Source organism: Nomascus leucogenys, chromosome 17, assembly GCF_006542625.1.
Source record: "Nomascus leucogenys isolate Asia chromosome 17, Asia_NLE_v1, whole genome shotgun sequence".
In the NCBI taxonomy this organism is placed as follows: Eukaryota; Metazoa; Chordata; class Mammalia; order Primates; family Hylobatidae; genus Nomascus; species Nomascus leucogenys.
The window spans coordinates 73,391,713-73,414,347 of record NC_044397.1 but is presented as its reverse complement, the minus strand read 5'-3'; the positions used below and the strand labels follow the sequence as shown (position 1 = coordinate 73,414,347).

The 22,635-nt window shown below is 40.1% G+C and overlaps 1 protein-coding gene across 2 annotated transcripts in view; it reads right to left on the bottom strand.

The window, feature by feature from the left end:
* Positions 1-7,010: 7,010 nt before the first annotated feature.
* The window catches only part of PDE1C (phosphodiesterase 1C), a 572,912-nt gene continuing 557,287 nt past the window's right edge, over positions 7,011-22,635 (bottom strand). For both annotated transcript variants that reach the window (XM_030796179.1, XM_003270501.4), the window contains exon 19: positions 7,011-7,718. In XM_030796179.1, the coding sequence (XP_030652039.1) occupies positions 7,549-7,718 (170 nt within the window). In that variant the 3' untranslated portion in view covers positions 7,011-7,548. The remainder of the gene's footprint in view (positions 7,719-22,635) is intronic.

The window sequence follows — 22,635 nt, the reverse complement described above, 5'->3', positions numbered from 1 at the left end:
GTCACTTCATGAGAAACTTTGTCCTTTGAAAATTAGTATATTCCCCATGTATTTATTTATTGAACAGAATTGTCTGATGATATTTATGTCTTTTTGGCTTGGAATGTTTGAATTCAAATGCTTTGTACTCATTTGATCTCTTTATGCTGAGTATGGTGGGGGAGTAGGGGAAAAGAGAGACCTTTGAGCAAGGTGTCAGGAGTACCCCGATCTCTCATTGACAGGTACTGAATCTTCTCAGTGACTGAGAGAAGCCCTCTGTGAGAAGCCCTCTGGGTGAGACAGGAGTGGACAAACTTCTCCAACAGCGGAGAATGCGCATGTTTCTCTTGATAAAGCCTCTGCCACTGGTCACTGGAGGTGGGTTTCCTGGCTCCACGGGGAGTCTGACATGAGAAGGGATATCTCTCTTGCAATGGAGGGCTATAATTCCTAAGGAAGGAACCTAGAGGTAGAAGCAGAATCCCAGAGAAGAATCAGTGACAAATGTGAAGATGGATTTGGAGGAATGTAAAAGATAAAGACTTTGAGAATGAGTCACTAGGAAAATGATAGTAGCAATAACAGAAATATAGACATCAGGGAGAAGACAGCACAAGAGCTGCAGGAGAATATGGGAGTGACACTTACAGCACTCCAAGACACTCAGATGAAGAAGTCCAGCAAGTCATTGGGAGTGCAGGTACAGGACTGAGAGAGTGACAAGGACAAATTGATAGATTCAGAAAGTTCAAGGGGAATGGGCCTGTGGAAATATCACTGTGCTCTGGCAGTTTGGATATCTATCGAAAACAGTTGGATTCCATTGCTGACTTTCTATAAAAATCAAATATAAGTATATTTCAGCAGTAGAAACAGGATATGGTTCAGTGGGGGAAACAAGTTTTAAATATGAGAACACAGCTTCCTCTGAGACTTCAGGGAAGAATGAGAATGGCGTAGAGTCAGATATCCACAGAAGTAGGAAACACAACAATTAGGGAACTTTATTTTCCCACATGGACTATGCTGTCGACATGTCCTAATTGAGAGGACAGGGAAAAAAAGCCACAAGTTGGAGAAAAAGCCAACCATTTGGATTAACTGATGAGAGGTGGGGAAGATGCATTCAATGAGCAATGGTGCATGGAGGCCAGAGGTCCAGATGTGTGGGTGGTTATGTCAGCTCTTCTCCTGGAAAGGTAGGTAGGTCTTCTTCTAGAAACGCTTCATGACATGGGTTCAATAGAGGACACAATCAATCCTGGCCTAAGAGGGAGAGGGAAACTAACAATCCTGAGTGTTGAGAAGAATCATGCCATTGCTGCTGGTCCTGAATTCTATGTTGGATGACAGGAGCATGGTTGAATATGAAAAACTTGTGATGCCAGTGAGCAGGCTCAACAAAGGGGTACACCAGAAAAGTCTGTGGGAACAACATGATGTATGGAAAAAATATGTAGCAGTGCAATCAAAGGACCTCAATTGAACCTCCTTTCTACCTTTCCTCACTAGTTCTGCAAACTTTCTGAAAAATTTAACCCATTGGCTAATCAACAATAAGGACAGTAAGTCTTCCCAAACAGGTCTATTATAAGAGTTAAAAAATATATTAGCATATATTAAAGTGCCAGGAACCTGGTTGGTTCTCAAAAATTATTACCTGGATTTTGAAACTGACTATGCTAGAGCAGTGTTCTATAATTTCAAATTTTTGCCCACTATGATTGTAATCGCCTGATGAGTTCTTCCTACCTCCTGCACAGAAAAAAAATCAGTCCACTGAGATCTCAGCATTGCAGTAGAGAAAGAGTTTAACTGACACAAGGTGGGCCTACACTGGAGAACTGGAGTTATCACTTACATCAGTCTCCCTGAAGGCTCCAGGGCTCTGAGGTCAGGAGATTTTATGGGCAAGTCGGTGGGCAGGGGCTAGGGAATGGGTGCTGCTGATTGGTTAGGGATGAGATCATAAGGGTGTGGAAAATGGTCCTCATGCACTGAGTCTGCCCTGCGTGTGGCCACAGGAGCAGTTGAGTCAGGAGTCACAAGTCCAGGTGGAGTCAGTCAGAAAAACATCTCAAAAAAAAAAAATCAGTCTTGGGTTCTACAACCCTCTGGACATATGACTCCCGAGCAGTAAAGGATTATAGAAACTGTGCCTACATTTTAGCAGACTTCAGGCTCCTCCCATATTCCTGTTCTTGTGGCCTTTCATCAGTCTTACAAAGGCAGTTTTTGGTCTCTGAGCAAGGAAGGGATTAGTTTTAGGGAGGGACTATTATTATCCTCCCTTTCAAGTTAAACTGTAAACTAAATTCCTCCTGAAGCTACCTTAGCCTACACCCAGGAATGACCAATGGCAGCCTGGAGATCAGAAGCAAGAGGGAATCAACTATGTCAGATTTCTCTTACTGTCATAATTTTGGAAAGGCAGTTTCACAATCACATGTATTTTTCTCTCTTGTTATATTTATTTAGTATCCTTTTACCTTTGTGTCTTACAAAAGTTTGGAATCTTTCTTTACCTAGTGAGTCATAAGAGATGCTGCTAAAAGGGCAATGACCATACATGAATTGTCTCCATAATGACTGATATCTAGATGAGGTGGTTCTATAAGCTTGGCTCGGCTGAATCTCTTATTCAGGTGTACAAAACAAAGCATGCCATGGAACATTCACAGAGAACCCAAGTTGAACATTATGAGTTAAAGATGCAGTTAAAATATGAACATGTGAAGTTAAAATATGCAGATGAGGAGAGTATTCCACAGTTATTATCATTTGTTATTCCCCAAAAGCAGCTTTTCATGTTCTGTGAATGTAACAAAAGTATAATGAATACTCATAAGTCTCCTAGATCAGTCTTAAAAATAAAACCACTAGCAAAGGCCTACTGTCACCATCTACGATGCAGGGCCTTCTCTTGCCTCAACTGGCCTTGCTGACGGCACTTGAGGCTACATCAGGGCCACGCTTGGAGGCCAAGTCATGAAGCCTTCACCCACTCCCACCCTCAGTCCCAGGGCATCCCCAGTTCCAGCCTAATTTGACAAACTCTCAATAAATCAGCATGTTGTTCCGACAGAGATTTCTTTTAAATTGAAAATGGATCAAAGAGAATGTAATCGATCATGTGAAATTGCAGCCAATGGGAAAACAAACTGAAAGCTTGCTAATGTACAAGTGGCCTTTCATCTAAGGAACAGAGATTTGGATGAAAATCCTAGACTTAAAAAATGGTGGCTACCAACCGTCTCTACCTTCTCCTTCTATCCTGCAGGGACAAGAAATCCTAACAGAGGGATGCTGGAGTTCCTGTTCTATTTCAAAAGCTTGGTGGATGTGCTCATGGTAAGGCTTAACTGGCTAGCAGAAGGAAATGGTAGGAAGACAAGAGAATTTGCATTCTCTAAGCACCTATAAAAGAAAGTCACTGCCCTACCTTTGTGAGGTTGATATTATAACTGAATGGGAAAAAAATAAATAAGCAGTACTCCTGGGCAGGGTCAAGTGGGGTAGGCAGGAGAGGTAGTGGTGGAAGAGGAAAGGATATATTTATCGAGCTATTTTCTTACATGGATTGGTCTTGCCCTAAGGATTGGATTTTGTTTAAGGGAAACACTGCCATTTCAAATCTGCTGTGGGTTTTTTGTGCTTATAGGAGTGTGACCCAGAGTCAATGCCCATTGTTTGTCAGAGTGAGCTCACATGTCCTGAAAATATGTGGTGCTGAAAAAATGTGGTGAGCTTCTATGCCTTGAAAATGTGTGGTGTAGGGGGTGAGAAGTGGACCATGCTGCACATTCACAGGAATTTGAATGCAACAGGGGAGGAGAAAGGTCTTGGTAGAAGAAGGACTAGAAGATGCAGACAAATCGGTGCCTCAGGAATCCACAGCCTGTGAGAAATCCTCTGCAAAGGGAGGCTAATGTTTTGTGGTCGCTGTTGTCTAATTTTTTTTTTTTTTTTTTTTTGAGACAGAGTCTCACTCTGTCACACAGGCTGGAGTGCAGTAGCGCCATCTTGGCTCACTGCAACCTCTGCCTCCCAGGTTCAAGTGATTCTCCTGCCTCAGCCTCCCAAGTAGCTGAGACTACAGGCACATGCCACCACACCTAGCTATTTTTTGTATTTTTTAGTAGAAACAGGTTTCACCATATTGGACAGGCTGGTCTCGATCTCCTGACCTGGTGATCCATCCACCTCGGCCTCCCAAAGTGCTGGGGTTACAGGCGTGAGCCACCACGTCTGGCCCTAATTTTTAAATTTTTAAATAGTTGATTCTGCTGTGCTATCACCCTAAAACTTTAGGAAAAGTCTGCTCTCTGCGGTTGACTTGTGTCAGTGGAAATTTGGAAAATAAAGCAATTGTGTGTGGAGAAGGAGACGGTAAATAGGAACAGAGTAAAGGGCAGTGGTTGCAGGAAGTAAGTCACAGGGAGGTGGTGGGAGAGTCCTAGTGAGTCATGAGGGCAAGAGACGGCCACAGTAGATGAAGGCCCAAGGAGGCCAAGGGCATGGGGATACAGGTGGAGAAATTGTTGGAGGTGGGGATGTTAGAAGCTGGTGCCTGTGGGAATAGCCAAATGGGTAATACATGGTGAAATTAACGCCTTTTTACTGAAGTTGGAGATTGTCTACCTGATGTCATGGAATTAGTAAGGGACATTACTCTTGAACTCAGGACCTAACTTCTTTTTACCATACTCCACTCTCTCCAAGAAATAATAGCTAATATTTATTGAGCCCTTGTTGTAAGGCCAGCCCTGTGCTATAATGAGTCAGGTATTATTATTATTCTCAATTTACAGCTAAAGAAACTAAAGTTTAGAGATATTATGCAATTTAGTAAAGCTCCCAGAGCAAACAAAAGGCAGTGTCAGGATTTAAGTGTAAGTTTTTCTAAACTCCAAAGTTCCAATTGTTTTTTTTTTGTTTGTTTGTTTTTTAAGATGGAGTCTCGCTCTGTCGCCCAGGCTGGAGTGCAGTGGCGCGATCTCAGCTCACTGCAAGTTCTGCCTCCCAGGTTCACACCACTCTTCTGCCTCAGCCTCCTGAGTAGCTGAGCAAAGTCCCAATTCTTAACCACTAGCAAGACAGCTTGGTCTGGAATGATATAAACTGAGTTGATAATACAGGTGTTCACTTACTGACTAACCCCTATTATGGGTTATTTACATTAATAAATTTATTTACTGGGTGTATAGGGAGAAAAAGGTTAAAAAATGAACTATCACCTAAACAATAAGGAAGAAAATTGAAATGGGTAAGTTATACTACTCACCTTGACAAGATGTTCAGGGCTGAACAGCAGCAAATTTAGCTAACATCTAACATCCCGGAGTTTCAGAGAAGAAAATGGCTCACATACAAGAAAGTCTGTTAAAAGCATCTTTTTATTTGCTGTAAGAATATAATCTGCATTTCTATACAATCCATTATGCAAAAAACGTGGTAGGCATTTTAAAAGCAGTGCAAAATCTCAACATCTGTACATTTGCTCCATTAAAATATTAGCAAAGGTTGAAAAAAACTCACATCTTAGGAGAAAAGAGTACAGGAGATTTCTTCCCCAGGAACATGGCTTCCAACATCAAGAAGTACAGCCAAGAAAACACAGCCTCATTAAATTCTCAATACCTAAGATGGAAGGTATTGACAGATAGATGGGGAAGGGGAACATTATTTGAGAAGGCTACTACTCCCATGGGCCGCCTCATTGTGTAGCCAAATGACTTTGTGCAGCAAGCACTAAAGCATCTGTGTATAAACAGATAGGAATTACCTGTTGAGTTAACCTAATCCAGACGGAATAGACACTACCAGCCTGCAGAAGGGTCTTCTGACCCAGACACCAGGCAGGGAGCAAAGAATTGCAATCACCTCATTAACAAAAAGTCACAATGATTCTTCTTTTTGTATAGCAATTAAATTTCTCTGAAGTATCATCATAAAGTGCATTATAAATAAACTGCTCAATAGCATGGTAGGCACTAAATTCCGGAACTTGCTCAACTTGAATAACTGCAGTTTATTGGAAATGAACGGCAGGGAATGAGAGAAGGAGAGGATACTAAACTCTTTACAATCAAGCCTCAAAGGTCGAGGCCATCCGGGAACAAATAGCTTCTTCTTTGTAGGGCTGTCCTGGAGAGTTCATCCTGATTATGAAATGCTGTTAGCTACTCCTGTTGTGCACCTATTACTGGCCAGGCTCAGCCACAGCAACCAAAACCTACATTATCATTAATCTGGGTATATGAATCCTAGCTTCTAGTTAAGCAAATGGAGGTGTCAAAAAATTACGCCATCCGACCAAGGACTTGCAACTAGTTATACATAGAATAGGATGAAGATCAAACTGGCCTGAAAACAAACCTAGTTTTCTCACTGCACCAGGCTATTTCTGAAGAGATTGAAAGCTATCTCTAGTCTTGAGCCTTTCCTTGCTGCTTCTGTGATTTTAGTCCTAAAGTAAAAATTCTAGGGAGAGACACAGAAGGGCTAACAATGCCACCATAAAAAGAGGTGAGTTATAAAGCCATGGATTCCACCAACAACTGTGAGAACAATCAGGATCCCAAGGGCTTTCGATATGAGCGTGCTGTGAAGAGGATCTGAAATGTAACTTAAAGGCATCTCTAGCCTAGTTTAAATTCTTTATTTTCAGTCCAGAACAATCTGAAAATAAAGAATTTAAACTAGGCTCAGAATTTTACACCCTCTTGGCCTCGGACCACAAAATCAAACTGACATCTTTTGCATTGACTCTCAAACCTGCAGTCTTTAAGGCAAGATTTTTAGTATCATCTACTATGGGTAGAAGTAAAAGATTAGAGGAAAATGAAGCCAAATGCATCTCTTGCAAACCTTCAAATCCCTTAAAGTACATGAGGTTATTGGGCATGAGGCACAATCTTCATGAGGCACAAAAATATTTTTTTGTTTTTTAACTTGGATTGGCTTTATAAGCGTGAATTCTGAAATGTCCATGAATACAATTCATCAGTCTTCCCTTCCTTTTAATATTTTTACATTCAGAAGCACAACTTCTGTTTTGAATACATTTACTTTGATAGTTACATATTTACTTGAATTTTAAATAAGTGTATTTACATTTTAAATAGGTGTATTTAAAATTGGAAAATATGTTTTTAGTAGTGCATTTCTTAAATATGATGATTATTAAACCAATATTCTTTTGGGGGGCAAGTAACTTTTAGAGATGAAAAAAGTGTCAATGAGAGGAATTTTTTTTTTTAAGTTTGTATCATTTTAATTTTGATCCAATTTAGACTTTTAGAGACCTATACCATAAAAACACCCCTCTTGCTAGTTTGTTGCTGGAGTCTGGGCTGATCCCACATCCAGCGATTGATGAGTCTATACAAGAACAACAAAGAGGAAAATCATATACAACTTTCATTTCACCTTGGTGGAGGCAACCAGGATAGTACCTGCTCCAACAGCCTCCAAGGGTCTTGGAGGCATGTCCTGCTGTGGCCAGTGGGTGCTGAGAAGCAGATAGGTAGACCCTCCTTCACTCCCTCTCTTCTTCCCCTCGGCCTATTTTCTGTTCCAGTTATGTGAGATGTTCTGAATCTTTTTCATTTTAATCCTCTGATCCAGCATCTTGTACCTTGCAGGATGCTCATCAGTTTTCTTTGCGACCGAAGGTGCATAGGAACTAGATGCGTAAGCAGGGCGTTTAAAATGACGCAAAGGAGTCTTGATGACTGGAGGCCATGCAAAGGAAGACAGACAATGGTTAACCTCACCCACAACATTCTATGACCTAAATATTGTGAGCAACTTCCTCTAGACCTGTTTCCTCCAAAACCAGGAAACAAGCAGGTTGGATTCTCCCTGGAAACCTTACGGCAGATAGATGAATAAGCATGTTACCACCTTGGTCATTCAGTTAAAATAAATAAAGGGAAGAAATTTCTAGAGATACACAGTGATGACTGCAGTACATAAAGGTCCTTTGACAATAAATGGATGGGGTTAAGGGAGTGAGAGGAAGCATTGGGGTCATTTCTGGGAACAGCAAAGCAAACAAGGTGAACACAGGTATATCATTAACAGCATTTAGCACTGTATGTAAACTTTTAGTGTTGGAAAGTGGCACTCAATCCCACAGTGCTAATTAAAAGTGCATCATTAAGAAAATATTTATAAAACACATATAAAGATCTTGTATTCAAAATATAAAAAGAATTCTTAAAGCTCAAGAAAAAGAAACAACTCAATTTTAAAATGGGCAAAATACCTGAACAGACTTCACACCAAGGAAGATACATATGTCAAATAAGCACAGGAAAAGATGCTCGACAACTTGTGTCATTAGAGAATTTCAAATTAAAACAACTATATGCTACTACATACCTATACAATGCTAAAATCTAAAAAAATTGACAATACCAATTGCTGGCAAGGATGTAAAGTAATGGGAACTCTCATTCTTGCTGATTGGAATGCAAAATGGTACGGCCACTTTGGAAGACAGTTTGACCGTTTCTTATGAAGCTAGACATAGTCTTACCATGCAATGCAGCAATTGTGCATCCTAGGTATTTACCCAATTGATGGAAAATATATGTCCACATAAAAACCCACACATGAATTTTTGTAGAAGCTTTATTCATAAGTGCCAAAAGCTGGAAGCAACCAAGATGTCCTTCAATAGTTGAGTGGATAAACAAATTGTGATACATTTATACAATGGAATATTATTCATTGTGATAAAAAGCAAATTAACTATCAAGCTGTGCAAAGACATGAATGAATCTTAAATACATATTGCTAAGTGAAAGAAGTCAGTCTGTAAAGGCTGTATAGCATATGATTCCACTTATATGACATCCTTCAAAGGACAACTATAGAGATGATAAAAACATCAGTGATTGTTAGGGGTTTGGAAAGAGGAGGGATGGTTAAATAGGTGAAGTACAGGGAATTTCTAGGGCAGTGAAACTCTCTCATACAATACTGTAGTGGTGTATATATATGACACTACACATTTGTCAAGACCCATAGAACTTTATAGCACATAGAATAATCCTTAATATATGCAAATAAAAACAACTATTTAAGAGGTCGGAGGAATCCTAGAATGAAATGCAAACTGTAACAAGACAATGTAAATGCATTGCCAATGTAGGAAACAATCTCACTGAAGAGTGGGGGACAAGATGGTCATCGAAGTAACCTTGTATATGAACAGAATCTGCAAGACTAAAGGCCAAAGAAGCTGTACACAAGGACTCTATTCTAGTTGATAAAATTCTTTCCCATGGGGCTATTGGTTATCAATTCTAAGACCACTCTACATATATACTGGAATTCAACAATTATGTAAACAGAGGGTGGATGGTGAGAAATGTTGGAGGAGGTTAGAATGGTCCATGTGGTAATGAACTTGGAGATATCAATATGAATTAATATTTAGCTTAATAGAGATACAGGTGATTATATATAAAAATATTTATAGATATGTGTATGTACATGAGTTGGCATTCACACATATATTTTCTTGCTCTTTCAGCTGAAGGGGAGGGGGTCTAGGACCAATGAAGTCACTACACTCTAGAAGTCTCAGCAGCAATAAGCACATCTACTGCCCTGATCTTGGTTTCTAAAACCATTTGCTAATAGCAGAAACCAGGGCTCCTTGCAGAAATGACTGATACCAGAACTATGACACAAAATATACAAGAAGCACCAGAAGCATCTTGTAGAGCCAGAAAATTTGAAGTGTTCAAAAACAAACAAACAAACAAACAAATACAACAATAGACAAAGGAGCCCTGAATGAAAGATCTACTGAATGACCAAAATTGAATCAAATTGAGCAACAAAATAAATAAGGTAGTATTGCATTTTAACCCGAAGTGTAAAATAAATATCGGTGAGTCCACACTGATATAAATAAATGATTGAATAAATAAATAATTGTGGGAGAATAATTTATATACATATGCCTCCCTTAAGGAGAAGGAACCCTTAGTATGGATTGGACAAAGTGACATCCTTCCAAAAAGTACAGACTAAAGTATGAGACAAGCTTGGCATGGTGGCTCATGCCTGTAATCCCAGCACTTTGGGAGGCCAAGGCTGGCAGATCACTGGAGGCCAGGAGTTTGAGACCAGCCTGGCCAACATGGTGAAACCCCATCTCTACTAAAAATACAAAAATTAGCTGGGTGTGGTGGTGCAAACACCTGTAATCCCAGCTACTTGGGAGGCTCAGGCAGGAGAATCGCTTGAACCTGGGAGGTGGAGGTTTCAATGAGCGAAGATGGTGTCCTTGCACTCTAGTCTTGGTGACACAGCAAGACTCCTTCTCATAAATAAATAAATAAATAAATAAATATATGAGACAAAAGAGTAATTTTATAGTAGAGAAATCTAGTAGACATTTCTTCCAGGAGATCAAGGTTGACACCAGTGGCATGTGATGAAAATTAATATTTTGTGATGAAAATAGAACTTTACTTCTGGAGTCTTCCTCCCAAAAATATGTAACCCCATTCTAATAATGAAAAATATCAAATAAATTCCAATTGAGAGATATTCTACAAAATACCTGACAGGCATTCCTTGAAGCTGTCAAAGTCACCAAAAATTAGGGAAGTCTGAGGAACTGTCACATCCAAGAAAAGTCTAAGGAAAGTTGATGACTAAAAGTAATGGGTTGTCCTGGATGGGATCCTGGGACAGAAAAATGACACTGGGTAACAACTAGGGAAATTTAAATAAAGCAGAAACTTCAGATAATAATAATAAGGACAGCATCTAATCTGCAGATCTAGACATAGAAGGTAAAGTACTCACTAACTTTTCCTCCCCCTGCTCTTCTCTGTGCCAGCCCACACCTCATCCCTTCTAGGTTCTGCTGGAAAGCGTTTGGTCAGTGAGATAATGTCAACATGAATAAAGGTGAAAACAAGTCAAATGATCATCAGAAAGAGATGAGATATAATAACTAGGTGAAAGTGCAAGGAAACAGAGCCAGCTGAACCCTTGCTCACTGGCTTTCCCTGCAGGCTCCTCCACTGTCACTGAAAGAACCAGTGCAAGAGCAGGATACACAGTGGATTCGCTGGAAGGGCCAAGGTCAGGGACGCATCTGTCCAATGCCTGATATTTCCTTGTGAAAAACCAACTCTGCACGTGTCTTCCAATAACAGGGACATGCATGGTGCTTGTGATCAAACAAAGATGAGAAACAACTTAAATGAACAATCATAGAGAATTGGTTAAATTCTGGTCCATTCTTAGAATATGCTACTGTGATTCTATGGAAAGATGATACAGATGACTACTAACAAAAATAGAGGTTCATGTAATAGTGTTAAATGAAAAAGCAGGATATATTATCTAATCTCATTACTATAAGATATAAACATATGTGCATAGGAAAATCTGGAAGAACATACATTTAAATCATAGCAGTGGTTATCTCTGAGTAGCATAAACATGGCTATTTTATCTCTTTGGTTGTTTACACTTTCTAATTTTTCTATGATGATCGAGTTCTAGTCATGTAAATTTTAAAAAAGAAACATACTAGTAAACATTTCTTCTATAGAATCATCTATTAGAGTTATTCTACAAAATCACACCTGAGAGAAAATCAGTAAAACCAAGTTCACCTCGGACCTTAGTACTAGACATCTCAGATGAGCCATAGCTGAGTACACTTTTCACAGCCTACAGATTAACATCATCACTGGCCATCAGAGAAATGCAAATCAAAACCACAATGAGATACCATCTCACACCAGTTAGAATGGCGATCATTAAAAAGTCAGGAAACAACAGGTGCTGGAGAGGATATGGAGAAATAGGAACACTTTTACACTGTTGGTGGGACTGTAAACTAGTTCAACCATTGTGGAAGACAGTGTGGTGATTCCTCAAGGATCTAGAACTAGAAATACCACTTGACCCAGCCATCCCATTACTGGGTATATACTCAAAGGATTATAAATCATGCTGCTATAAAGATACATGCACACGTATGTTTATCGCAGCACTATTCACAATAGCAAAGACTTGGAACCAACCCAAATGTCCATCAATGATAGACTGGATTAAGAAAATGTGGCACATAGCCGGGCGTGGTGGCTCACGCCTGTAATCCCAGCACTTTGGGAGGCCGAGGCAGGCGGATCACGAGGTCAGGAGATCGAGACCATCCTGGCTAACACGGTGAAACCCCGTCTTTACTAAATATACAAAAAATTAGCCAGGTGAGGTGGTGGGCACCTGTGGTCCCAGCTACGTGGGAGGCTGAGACAGGAGAATGGCATGAACCCCAGGGGGCGGAGCCTGAAGTGAGCCAAGATCGCACCACTGCACTCCAGCCTGGGTGAAAGAGTGAGACTCTGTCTCAAAAAAAAAAAAAAAAAAAAGAAAATGTGGCACATATACACCATGGAATACTATGCAGCCATTAAAAAGGATGAGCGCATGTCCTTTGTAGGGACATGGATGAAGCTGGAAACCATCATTCGGAGCAAACTATCACAAGGACAAAAAACCAAACACCGCATGTTGTCACTCATAGGTGGGAATTGGACAATGAGAACACTTGGACACAGGAAGAGGAACATCACACACTGAGGCCTGTCATGGGGTAGGGGTAGGGGGAGGGATAGCATTAGGAGATATACCTAATGTAAATGACAAGTTAATGGGTGCAGCACACCAACATGGTGCATGTATACATATGTAACAAACCTGCACGTTGTGCACATGTACCCTAGAACTTAAAGTACAATTTTTAAAAAATGGTAAAAAAATTAAAAAACAATTATGCTACTTCTCCTATTAAAATACTTATGAGGTACCCATACTCCCAAGTATGCCTCATAAAAGCCTTCAAAAAATATTTATTGACCCACTTCTTAGAGTACCTATTGTGTGCTATTGATATAACAGTGAACAGAACAGACAGAAATCCCTGCCTTCATAGGGCTTCCATTCTAATAACATCCTCCAAAACTTTTAACTCACTCACAGAAGTAAAAAGTGTTCAGGTACAAATTATGCTATTGCTACAAGCTCCTTGATACCCATGCCAACTTTACCTATTGCAATATCCTAACATGAAGTAAGGAGTTGCAGCAAATGACTCTGTTGTGGCATAGTAATATATATTCTTCTATATTATTATGGGTTTGTTTATTAGATCTCAGAGTGTTTAATTCTGTTTCTTAGGGTAAACAAGAAATTATGGCATTAAATTCCCTAGGAACAAACATAAAAACAGTGCTATTACTATGGAGAATGGTGTAGAAAGGGGAGAAGGCTTCAGCTTAAAAGCAGATTGTTGCAATGTCTGGGCCAGCTGATTCACTGCTCTTCAAGTCACAGTCCCTCTCCATATTCATTCTATTTTCGCTACTCAGCAGGAACTCAGCCAAAGTATTATTGAATTTCCCACTTCTCAGCATGAAGAAACATTTACCATTTGCTGGAATTCTGGTTGTCAGAACAAAACCTCTCCTTGCCACTGGAGTCACTGCAAATAGAGTTGAACCTGCTGATACAGATCGGCTCCCCATTGAGTTTGTGGAAATACTTATACGGCTGCTGTCACCCTCACTCAAAATGTGGGATAAAGGAAAATTTCGTACATTGCTGTTTTGTATGCATTCATTGCCTTTCTCCTCTTCAATGGATTGTGATTTGGTGGCAGGGCAAAACACCAGAGCCAGGCATGAGGGCACCATCTTGAATTTAATGTGGACCATTCTTCTGGGGTCCTGGTATGGCCTTCTGAGGGTACTCTCATTCATTGTCTGGCTATACCTAAACTATTGGAAGGGGTCTGACCCTCCTCCCTTCAATGACTGGGCACTTCCTACAGCTGAATCCAACCAGTCGTACAATCCCCCACCCCAGTGGAGAAGAACCAAGCCTGGATCCCCACCCCCACCACAAATAAATGGTTGATTATCAGCAAGTTGGACACTTCTTCCCCTTGGGGATACTTTAAAAAAGTCTGCCCTCATCTCTTAGAACAATTTGCTTGGAGAAAATGATCTAATTAGTTAATGAAGATTTTGACAAAGGCACATATCTCAGCGCAGTGCCTGAACTTGGGAAAATTATCTACGTTACTTTTAAACATACTTAGAAAAACAAAAGTTCAAGTCAAAAATTGACACATCACCATCCTTTATTTTATAATTATGCTCCATGTTTGATTTTCATAAAAGCAATGCTTTTTTAGGAGTTTTAACTCTCAATTGTTTAATTATTTTTCATAAATATAACAATTTCTCCCAAAGGTATCTATGATTTTCTCCCCTTTCACTGCCACAACCAGCCTATCTTTTGTTCTCTCTCTCTCTCTGTCTCTCCCTCTCTCTCCCTCTCCATTCTCTCTTTCTCTTTCTCTGATCATTTTTCTTGGTGGCTACTTTTTTGTTTTGGTATGGGAAACAGTTGTACAGAATTATTTTTCTCCGGGAAACAGGTCCAAATTTATTCATATATCAAATACAGCTATTAGGATTATTTATATTAGTCTACTGGAAACCAAAGTGCCCTTCAACAAAGCTGTGTAATAGATGTGGTTGCGGGGAGAGGGTTTCCTCAATCAGATTTAACTGAGTTAAAGTTAAACTAGTATCTTCACACCAGGACTTACCAACACCTTAAATAATGATAAAATCTATTAAGAATCCCTGAGAACAGCCAATAGCATGTAGTTTTTCTCAATTTTATTTGGCTAAATAGCTCCTTTTTATCAAGGGCATCTTATAGAGTGAAAATGCCTTCAGAAAAATGGAATTAATTTATTTTCATATCATACTATATCAAGTCATTAACCCAGTATACCCTGCTGTTTTCCACTAAGTGAGAGCAATCAAGAGAGAACAGTCACTAGTCCTCATCCACGCTTGGGTCTGGCCTCATTCCCTTGAGTTCAGTATGATTCCCCATAGCACTGGCCTTGGTTCTTTCAATCCACTGTGACTTCAGTGTGACCTTTGGAACCCCACACTGCAGTGCAGCAGTATCTTCAGGTAGAGGTTTTCTGAACCTCTTCAGGTGAGCATCACCTCAAATGGCAATAATTTGGTCTACTCGGTGCTTTTGAGTAAATTCTAATATTGGCAGCCTTAGTTTGAAACAAAAATAAGTGTTGGATATCTGTGTTTTTTCTCTTTCAAACATAATGCTATGATATGACCTTTGGAAAAAGCACTTCCTCCTATAGACACTTTCTATCTGCAATGTGTATGCATGCACACACATACACACCAAACCACATATACTAAACTAACAAAATTAAAATAATCATTTATTGCCACTTAAATGTTATTTTACATGAAGGAAAAAAACTCTACTATACATTCTATTTCTAGGTAGAAAGCCCTTATCAAAATGCACAAAAACCATCCAGGAGTTTTGAACTGCAAGGGACTGCAATGTTAACATGAGCCCCACTGAGGATGGGACAATATGAGATTTGATCCTGTGATTTTCATTTCAGGAACCGCTGTGGTAAAATCATTGTAATAGCTGATGCTATGTACTGGGCACAATGATAAGAATTTAACTTTGAATCTTTACTACAATCCTACGAGGCAAGTACTATTATCACTTCCTCTTTGGGTGAGGAAACTGAGGCTTAGAGAGCTAAAGTAACTGGCCAAAGTCACACAGTTAGCACAAAGGAGTCTTGATTCTGGATTCACACACATGCAATCTGAATTCAGACCCTTCCTCCTATCCCCCTGTATTTAAAAACAATCTTGTACCAAAATGCAGAGTAAGTTTTAATAACTACCAATAATAAATTAAAAGAGTCAAGTCAAAATGGTATCTCATTTATATTATTAACATTTAGGTATATACATGTGTCATATACTGGATTATTGAATACCCTTGAATAATCAATAATTTTGAAGCAATAATCTTGCTTCCCTGTAAACAAAAGTAAGTCATCCCCTAACCCCACTTTAAAATAGTTTGTGGCAATGGCTCAGGAAGTAACTACATTAGTTCCTGATTTAAAGAGTTCTCTTAAATAACTCCTTTCATCTTTTCCCTCCCTTCTGCCAGGTTGGAATATTAACAAGTATTCCAAAACTCTAGGCCAGTGGAGTCTAGCCAGGCAAGCTCCAGGACTCTTTAACTTGGTGGTTCTCAATCCTGGCTGCATATGGGAACCACATAGATAGCTTTTAAAATTCTTAGTGCTCAATTTGTACCCCAGATCACTTAAAGCAGAATCTATGAGGGTAGGACTAAGCCTTCAGGAATTGTTTAAGCTCTTCAGATAATTTTACTGTACTGGAGTTTGAAAACGACTGTCTTTATCTCTCCAATCCTCTCATTCTTCATCTTCCATGAGCTCATTTGCAACTCCTCACCATCCTTGGAAGCTGGCCAGATTCAGTTCTGGCTCTGTCCCCATATGACTTGGACACTTTGTTTCAGTTTTCCATTTAAAAAAATGGAAATAATAACACTCACTTCACAGGGCAATGGTAAGAATAAAAATAAATCATACATGTGAAAGCAGCCAGCACAGTGCTGACACATAGTAGGTGCTCATTCAGTATCAATTTCCATCCCTTTCCTCAGGTGAAGACATTTAGGAACTACCTAGAAGATTTGCAAGCGCCGGGAAAATTTAGTAGCAGCATGCTGTCCCAACTAGGGAATTTATTTGTCTCTCTAAGACACAAAAGCCTTATAGTGAGGCCACATTAATAAGAGCCCTTCCTTTTGTAGAAATACAATTTAGCAACTTTAACCCAACCAAAAAATTACTTTCGTGCCATGTGTGTTAGATGTAGTGTCATCGAAGGTGATAATCTGTTCTTAAACTCTTCAAGGTATATTTCATATTAAAAACTAGAATGATTAAACCCATTATCTACATTTTTTATTTTTTTGAGATTGAGTCTCACTCTGTCACCCAGCCTGGAGTGCAGTGGCGCCATCCCAGGTCACTGCAAACTCCGCCTCCTGGGTTCAAGTGATCTCCCACCTCAGCCTCCTGAGTAGCTGGGATTACAGAAGCATCCCACCACACCTGGATAATTTTTGTATTTTTAGTAGAAATGGGGTTTCACCATGGTGGCCAGGCTGGTCTCGAACTCTTGACCTCAAGTGATCTGCCTGTCTCGGCCTCCCAAAGTGCTGGGATTACAGGTGTGAGCCACCAAGCCTGTCCCCATTATCTACATTTTTAAAGACCCAGATTCTCCAAGGACTTTACCTCAAGAAAGTGAGAATGCTGAATTATCTATGGCTTCCATTTTTTCATCACACAGAGCAAAGAATGCAGGGGACAGGAAGCTTGTGGTCTGAGAAGCTATTTAGAAGGAGCTGAGCTGATCCTGCCTGAACCAAACTGCTACTAGTCTGGTAATGGAAAGATGACCCAATCAGCATTTCCAGATCCCCAGAGGGATATGCATCCATAGAAAACAGATAAACCATGCAGTTTTGCTACCTTCCATGCAACCTGAAGCTGTTTTCTCCCACTGGTGGTTCTGAATCCTGGGTGCACATTAGATTGCTTGGGGAGCTTTGAAAAGTACTGATGCCCAAGCCTTACCCCCAGGAGTCTCTGAAGTAATCGATCACCCTGGAGTGGAGCCCAAACACCAGTATGTTTGTAATGCCCAGTTATCCTAATGTGTGGCCAGGCTTGAAAACCACTGGCTTTGGGACTGAGTTTGTTTTGAGAGCAATTTGGTTTATACCTAGCTTTAGAAGGATGCTGAGGCGGCCAACCTGCTCCCTGTTCCTGTTTTCTGGGAATGCCCAACCCTCAGCCATGTGCTAAGATCGTAGAAACACAATTTAGCAAACTTAACCCATGGTATGAGAGAAAATTACTGTCATACCATGGGCATTAGATGTAGTGTTGTCTAAGGTGATAATCTATTCTTAAACTAAGAATAGATCTAAGACAGGATCTTAGTGCTAAGGTCTGTGACAGGAAAATGAGCCCGTGGACATCTACTTTTGGGAGAGGTGGGTGGTCTTATGAAAAAAACCATGGGCTTGGGGCATGTCACAGAGCTAAGCTATTACTAGTTGTGAAATCCTAAGTAAATAATCTGTTCTAGCACTCAGGGTTTGGTTTTCTTTCTTCCTTTTTTAAAATGAGAATAGTAACTGCCTTCCATGGTTGTGGTGAGGATTTTAAAGGAAATATAAATGGGAATATGCATATGCAGTACCCATGTGCCATTGCACAGTACACCATGCCCAGAATGTTGTAGGTATTTGATATATAGCCATCTTTGTTACACAGCACAGGAAGACGAAAGATCATCACTGCTGCCTCATGATAGCGCCCTCCCTGGTGGATCTTCTTATTACAATATAGAAAAGTCACATAATTCCCCACATGATGGGTTTTATTACATGAAAGATCTCACCACGCAATGAAGAGATTAACCTAATGAATTTATTTGTGAATATTTGGCAGAGAATACACTACTTTGATTCACAAAAGACCAGTTATTTAAAATCTGCATTTGTGAATATATATATATATATATATATATATATATATTTCCATTCTGCTACCTGAGAAAGCCACTTTGCTGAAAATATGTGCCATTTTAAGCAAAGGAAAAATGGCTAGCCCTCATTCTAAACCATTTAGGCAATGCGAAAATATGGTGGTTCATTCGGTCACTTTGGTTTAATTTTTGTTTTTAAGACAGAGTCTTGCTCTGTTGCCCAGGCTGGAGTGCAGTGGCACAATCTCGGCTCACTGCAACCTCTCAGGTTCAAGTGATTCTCCTGCCTCAGACTCTGTAGTAGCTGGGATTACAGGTGAGCAACATCACACCCAGATAATTTTTTTGTATTTTTAGTAGTCACAGGGTTTCACCATGTTGGCCAGGCTGGTCTCGAACTCCTGACCATGGTGATCCACCCACCTTAGCCTCCCAAAGTACTGGGATTACAGGCATGAGCCATGCTGCCCAGCCCATTCAATCACTTTGAGTAATACCTAACCTCAAGTACAAAGAGTGCTGGAAATCCCAGTGGGAAGTATGCCTTAGATAACCAACCAAGATGGAAGGAGTTCCAGTCCCTGAATTTTAATCTTGAAATCATTAGAAAACTGTCAAGGACACTTCTCATTCTTAAGACATGTTGCATTTATTATGCTGAGTCATGGTAATTATTTGAGTCACTCATTGGAAGCCATTCCTGAGCCAGTGATTCCCTGGATTTTTTGGAGCTTCTTTGTGCTTTATTCCATAAATAACTCAATCCTGCCTATCAGCTTCCTGAGGATAGGGATGCAGTATATGCATCCCCAGAATTTAATCACAGTATTAACTGGTGGTGAGAAATATTTAATGAGTGAATAAACTACTCTACCTCACACTCAGTAACCTTCATAAATCTTCCATTTACTAAAGAATAAATGAATCACTTTGAATATACACAAGCTGGAAATGATGATTGGGATCTACAGATCCGAATATTTCTCTCTTTCTTCAGCAGTGTCTTGATACTTAGATTTTGCTTTTCATGTTTGCTTGAGAAGAATGTCAGCAAGATCCTTTCCTCTCAAGCTTTCAAGTTTGAGCCCTTTGTTTTACACAAATGCTAAAATCTTAGCTCATTTCTACTGGTCTCAGATAATATGGGGAGGCACTGAGACATAGCTTTTGAGCCTTCTTTCCCTGAACAAATAGGTGAAAGGGGAGGGGCAATTTAAATGAGGCTGGAAAAATCGGCTCTTTTTCAAATGATGGCTTCCTATCAAATGCCCTGTGACTTCATGATTTAATGCTAAGGATATAAAAATAGACTAAAAATGAACTCCCTCAAGGTGATGATCATCTTTAATCTTCTCATTTATAATGTGGTTATAAATTTTCTCATCATTAATGTGGTTCTTTGTTTTCATTTTGTTTGTCTTGGCATGATTCTAGTTGTTTCAATGGAGAATCATATTTTGGAGATAATGCAAGCTAAGTCTTTTGCTGTATTTTTCTCAACAACGTGTGCATTTTCCCACTTGTGCGTGAGAAGATTGGAAATGTAAGGCTATTCAGAAGCTCCTTTGTCCTTTGTTCACACTAACAGTGGCCAATTTCAGAAGAAGCCTATAAAGATACATTTCTTCAAGGTGATAGAGCTCCTGCATAACAAAGCTGGATCAAGTGGGATAGGCTTTGATCCAGTCCACAGTTAAGTGATAACTGCCATCGTTCAATCAACTCAGGTAAAAGACAGTTGCAGAGAGAACACTTACCAGAGTCTTCATTTAAAAGATAGTACAGGATCCCTCCCACACCCCAACAATGTGCTGGATATTGGTACATGGAGCTTGATCTCACTCCTAGGCGGAATACAAGTGCAAAAGAAAAGTGGTTACAGTGAGGACTATTTAGAATCAGTCTTTAACCATTGGCAATGACCTTCAGAGAAAAGAGCACAGGCTTGCCCCCTGCTAACTTTGGGTAAGCTATTCATCTCTTTGTCCCTCAGTTTCCTAATCTGTGAAATAGAAATAATAGTACCTCCCTTAGAGGGTTGTTGTGAGGATTCAATGACATAATACATGTTAAGGACCTAATGTTGTCCCTGATATTTGTAGATATGCAATACATGTTAAAATATCTGTGGTTGGGCTGGGCGCAGTGGCTCACGCCTGTAATCCCGGCACTTTGGGAGGCTGAGGCAGGCAGATCACGAGGTCAGGAGATCGAGACCATCCTGGCTAACACAGTGAAACCCCGTCTCTACTAAAAATACAAAAAATTAGCCGGGTGTGGTGGCAGGCGCCTGTAGTCTCAGCTACTTGGGAGGCTGAGGCAGGAGAATGGCGTGAACCTGGGAGGCGGAGCTTGCAGTGAGCCAAGATCGCACCACTGCACTCCAGCCTGAGCGACAGAGGGAGACTCCGTCTCAAAAAAAAAAAAAAAAAAATCTGTTGTTGTTGTTAAAAGCCTGTATTAGGGAGATCAGAAGTCATCATTTCTTGAAGTTAATTACTCAATAACTTACAATACATATAATACTTTGCTTTGGTAAAAGAATCATAAGCTTCCTAAAATGTCTTCAGACCTCAGAGCTGGTCCAGTCTCTTCTGAGGAATCCTCTGGATGAACATTTTATCCGTAGTCCCCTAAAACAGGACACACAACAATGTCATTGCAAGCCAGCTGGCATCTAAATACACAAACTCTTTCTACAGCAGGCAGTGGAGTTTAGAAGCAGAGCCACATCTACAGAGCCAACACTACCGTGCACACTGGAGGAGCAATCAGCTATTTGCATGGAGGAATGACTATGGTACCATACCTTTCCATTCAGTGATCACCTCAGGAAAGTAAGGTGATGGAGATGCCCTGGGGAATCTGCTAAGAAGTAAGTCACTGACTAGTCACTATCATTAGCAATCATGGCTGTAAGCGGTGCCGAAGCTCTGGACCACTCCTCTGGTGAAAGCCAACATTTCCCCAGCTTCCGTCATGGATGGCCCACCCACAAAGCTTGACTGGGTTCACAAATCCCCTTGGGGCAATAAATAAGGTTGTCTCTAGGAAAAAAAAAATGGCTGCAGGTGCAAGAGTCACTTTGCTATAGATGTGCAAGAAATCAAGGTGAGGTCCCCAGAGCAGTTTTCTGGTGCTGGAGCTCCAGGACATCCCCTTAGATAATTCCTGAAACCATACAAGCAGTTCTTTAATGAAGTGGTTGTTGGTGGTTTCTGGATTGAGACATGTTACTTGCAGAACTTCCTAAATACTCAGATCCCCATGTCCCAACACCCATCTCACCCAATAGGTTAGAAAGGGAAATCACTAAATTTATTGGACATGTCTATGAAATCATGTCTACATGAATAAAACTAAACAAAAGTGTTTTGCCAAACAGCCACAGATTTTCCACTTAAAAATTCTTCAATATGGCTGGGCATGCTGGCTCACACCTGTAATCCCAGCACTTTGGGAGGCCCAGGCGGGCAGATCACGAGGTCAGGAGATCGAGGCCATCCTGACTAACACAGAGAAACCCCGCCTCTACAAAAAATTAGCTGGGTGTGGTGGTGGGTGCCTGTAGTCCCAGCTACTTGGGAGGCTGAGGCAGGAGAACGGCATGAACCCAGGAAGTGGAGCTTGCAGTGAGCCGAGATGGCACCACTGCACTCCAGCCTGGGTGACAGAGTGAGACTCTGTCCCAAAAAAAAAAAATCTTTAATATAAAATCATTTAAGCATACAGAAATGTATAAATAATGATATAACAAATACCCATACTCTCAATACAGTTTAATAAAATCTTAATAATTTTTGCATTTGCTTAAACATTTTATGAAAGAAATTAACACAGATAGAATTAAGTTACCCAGTAGATCCTCTCTATGATGCTTCCCTCTCTTCCCTCTGGAAAAGCCATCCTCCAGAATTTGGTATTTATTGCTGCGCCTTTATGTATGAAATTATTGCATGTGTATCCACAAAATATCTAATATTTCTGCATGTTTTGAAACAATATAAATTGTATTAGAAAGCATATATCTTGTTGCAACTTGCTTACTTGCTCGACATTATGCTCAGCATTGTTTGTAATAGCAAAAAGTGGAAGACAACCATCAACAGGAGAATGATTATATGTCTTTGGAATATTTGCA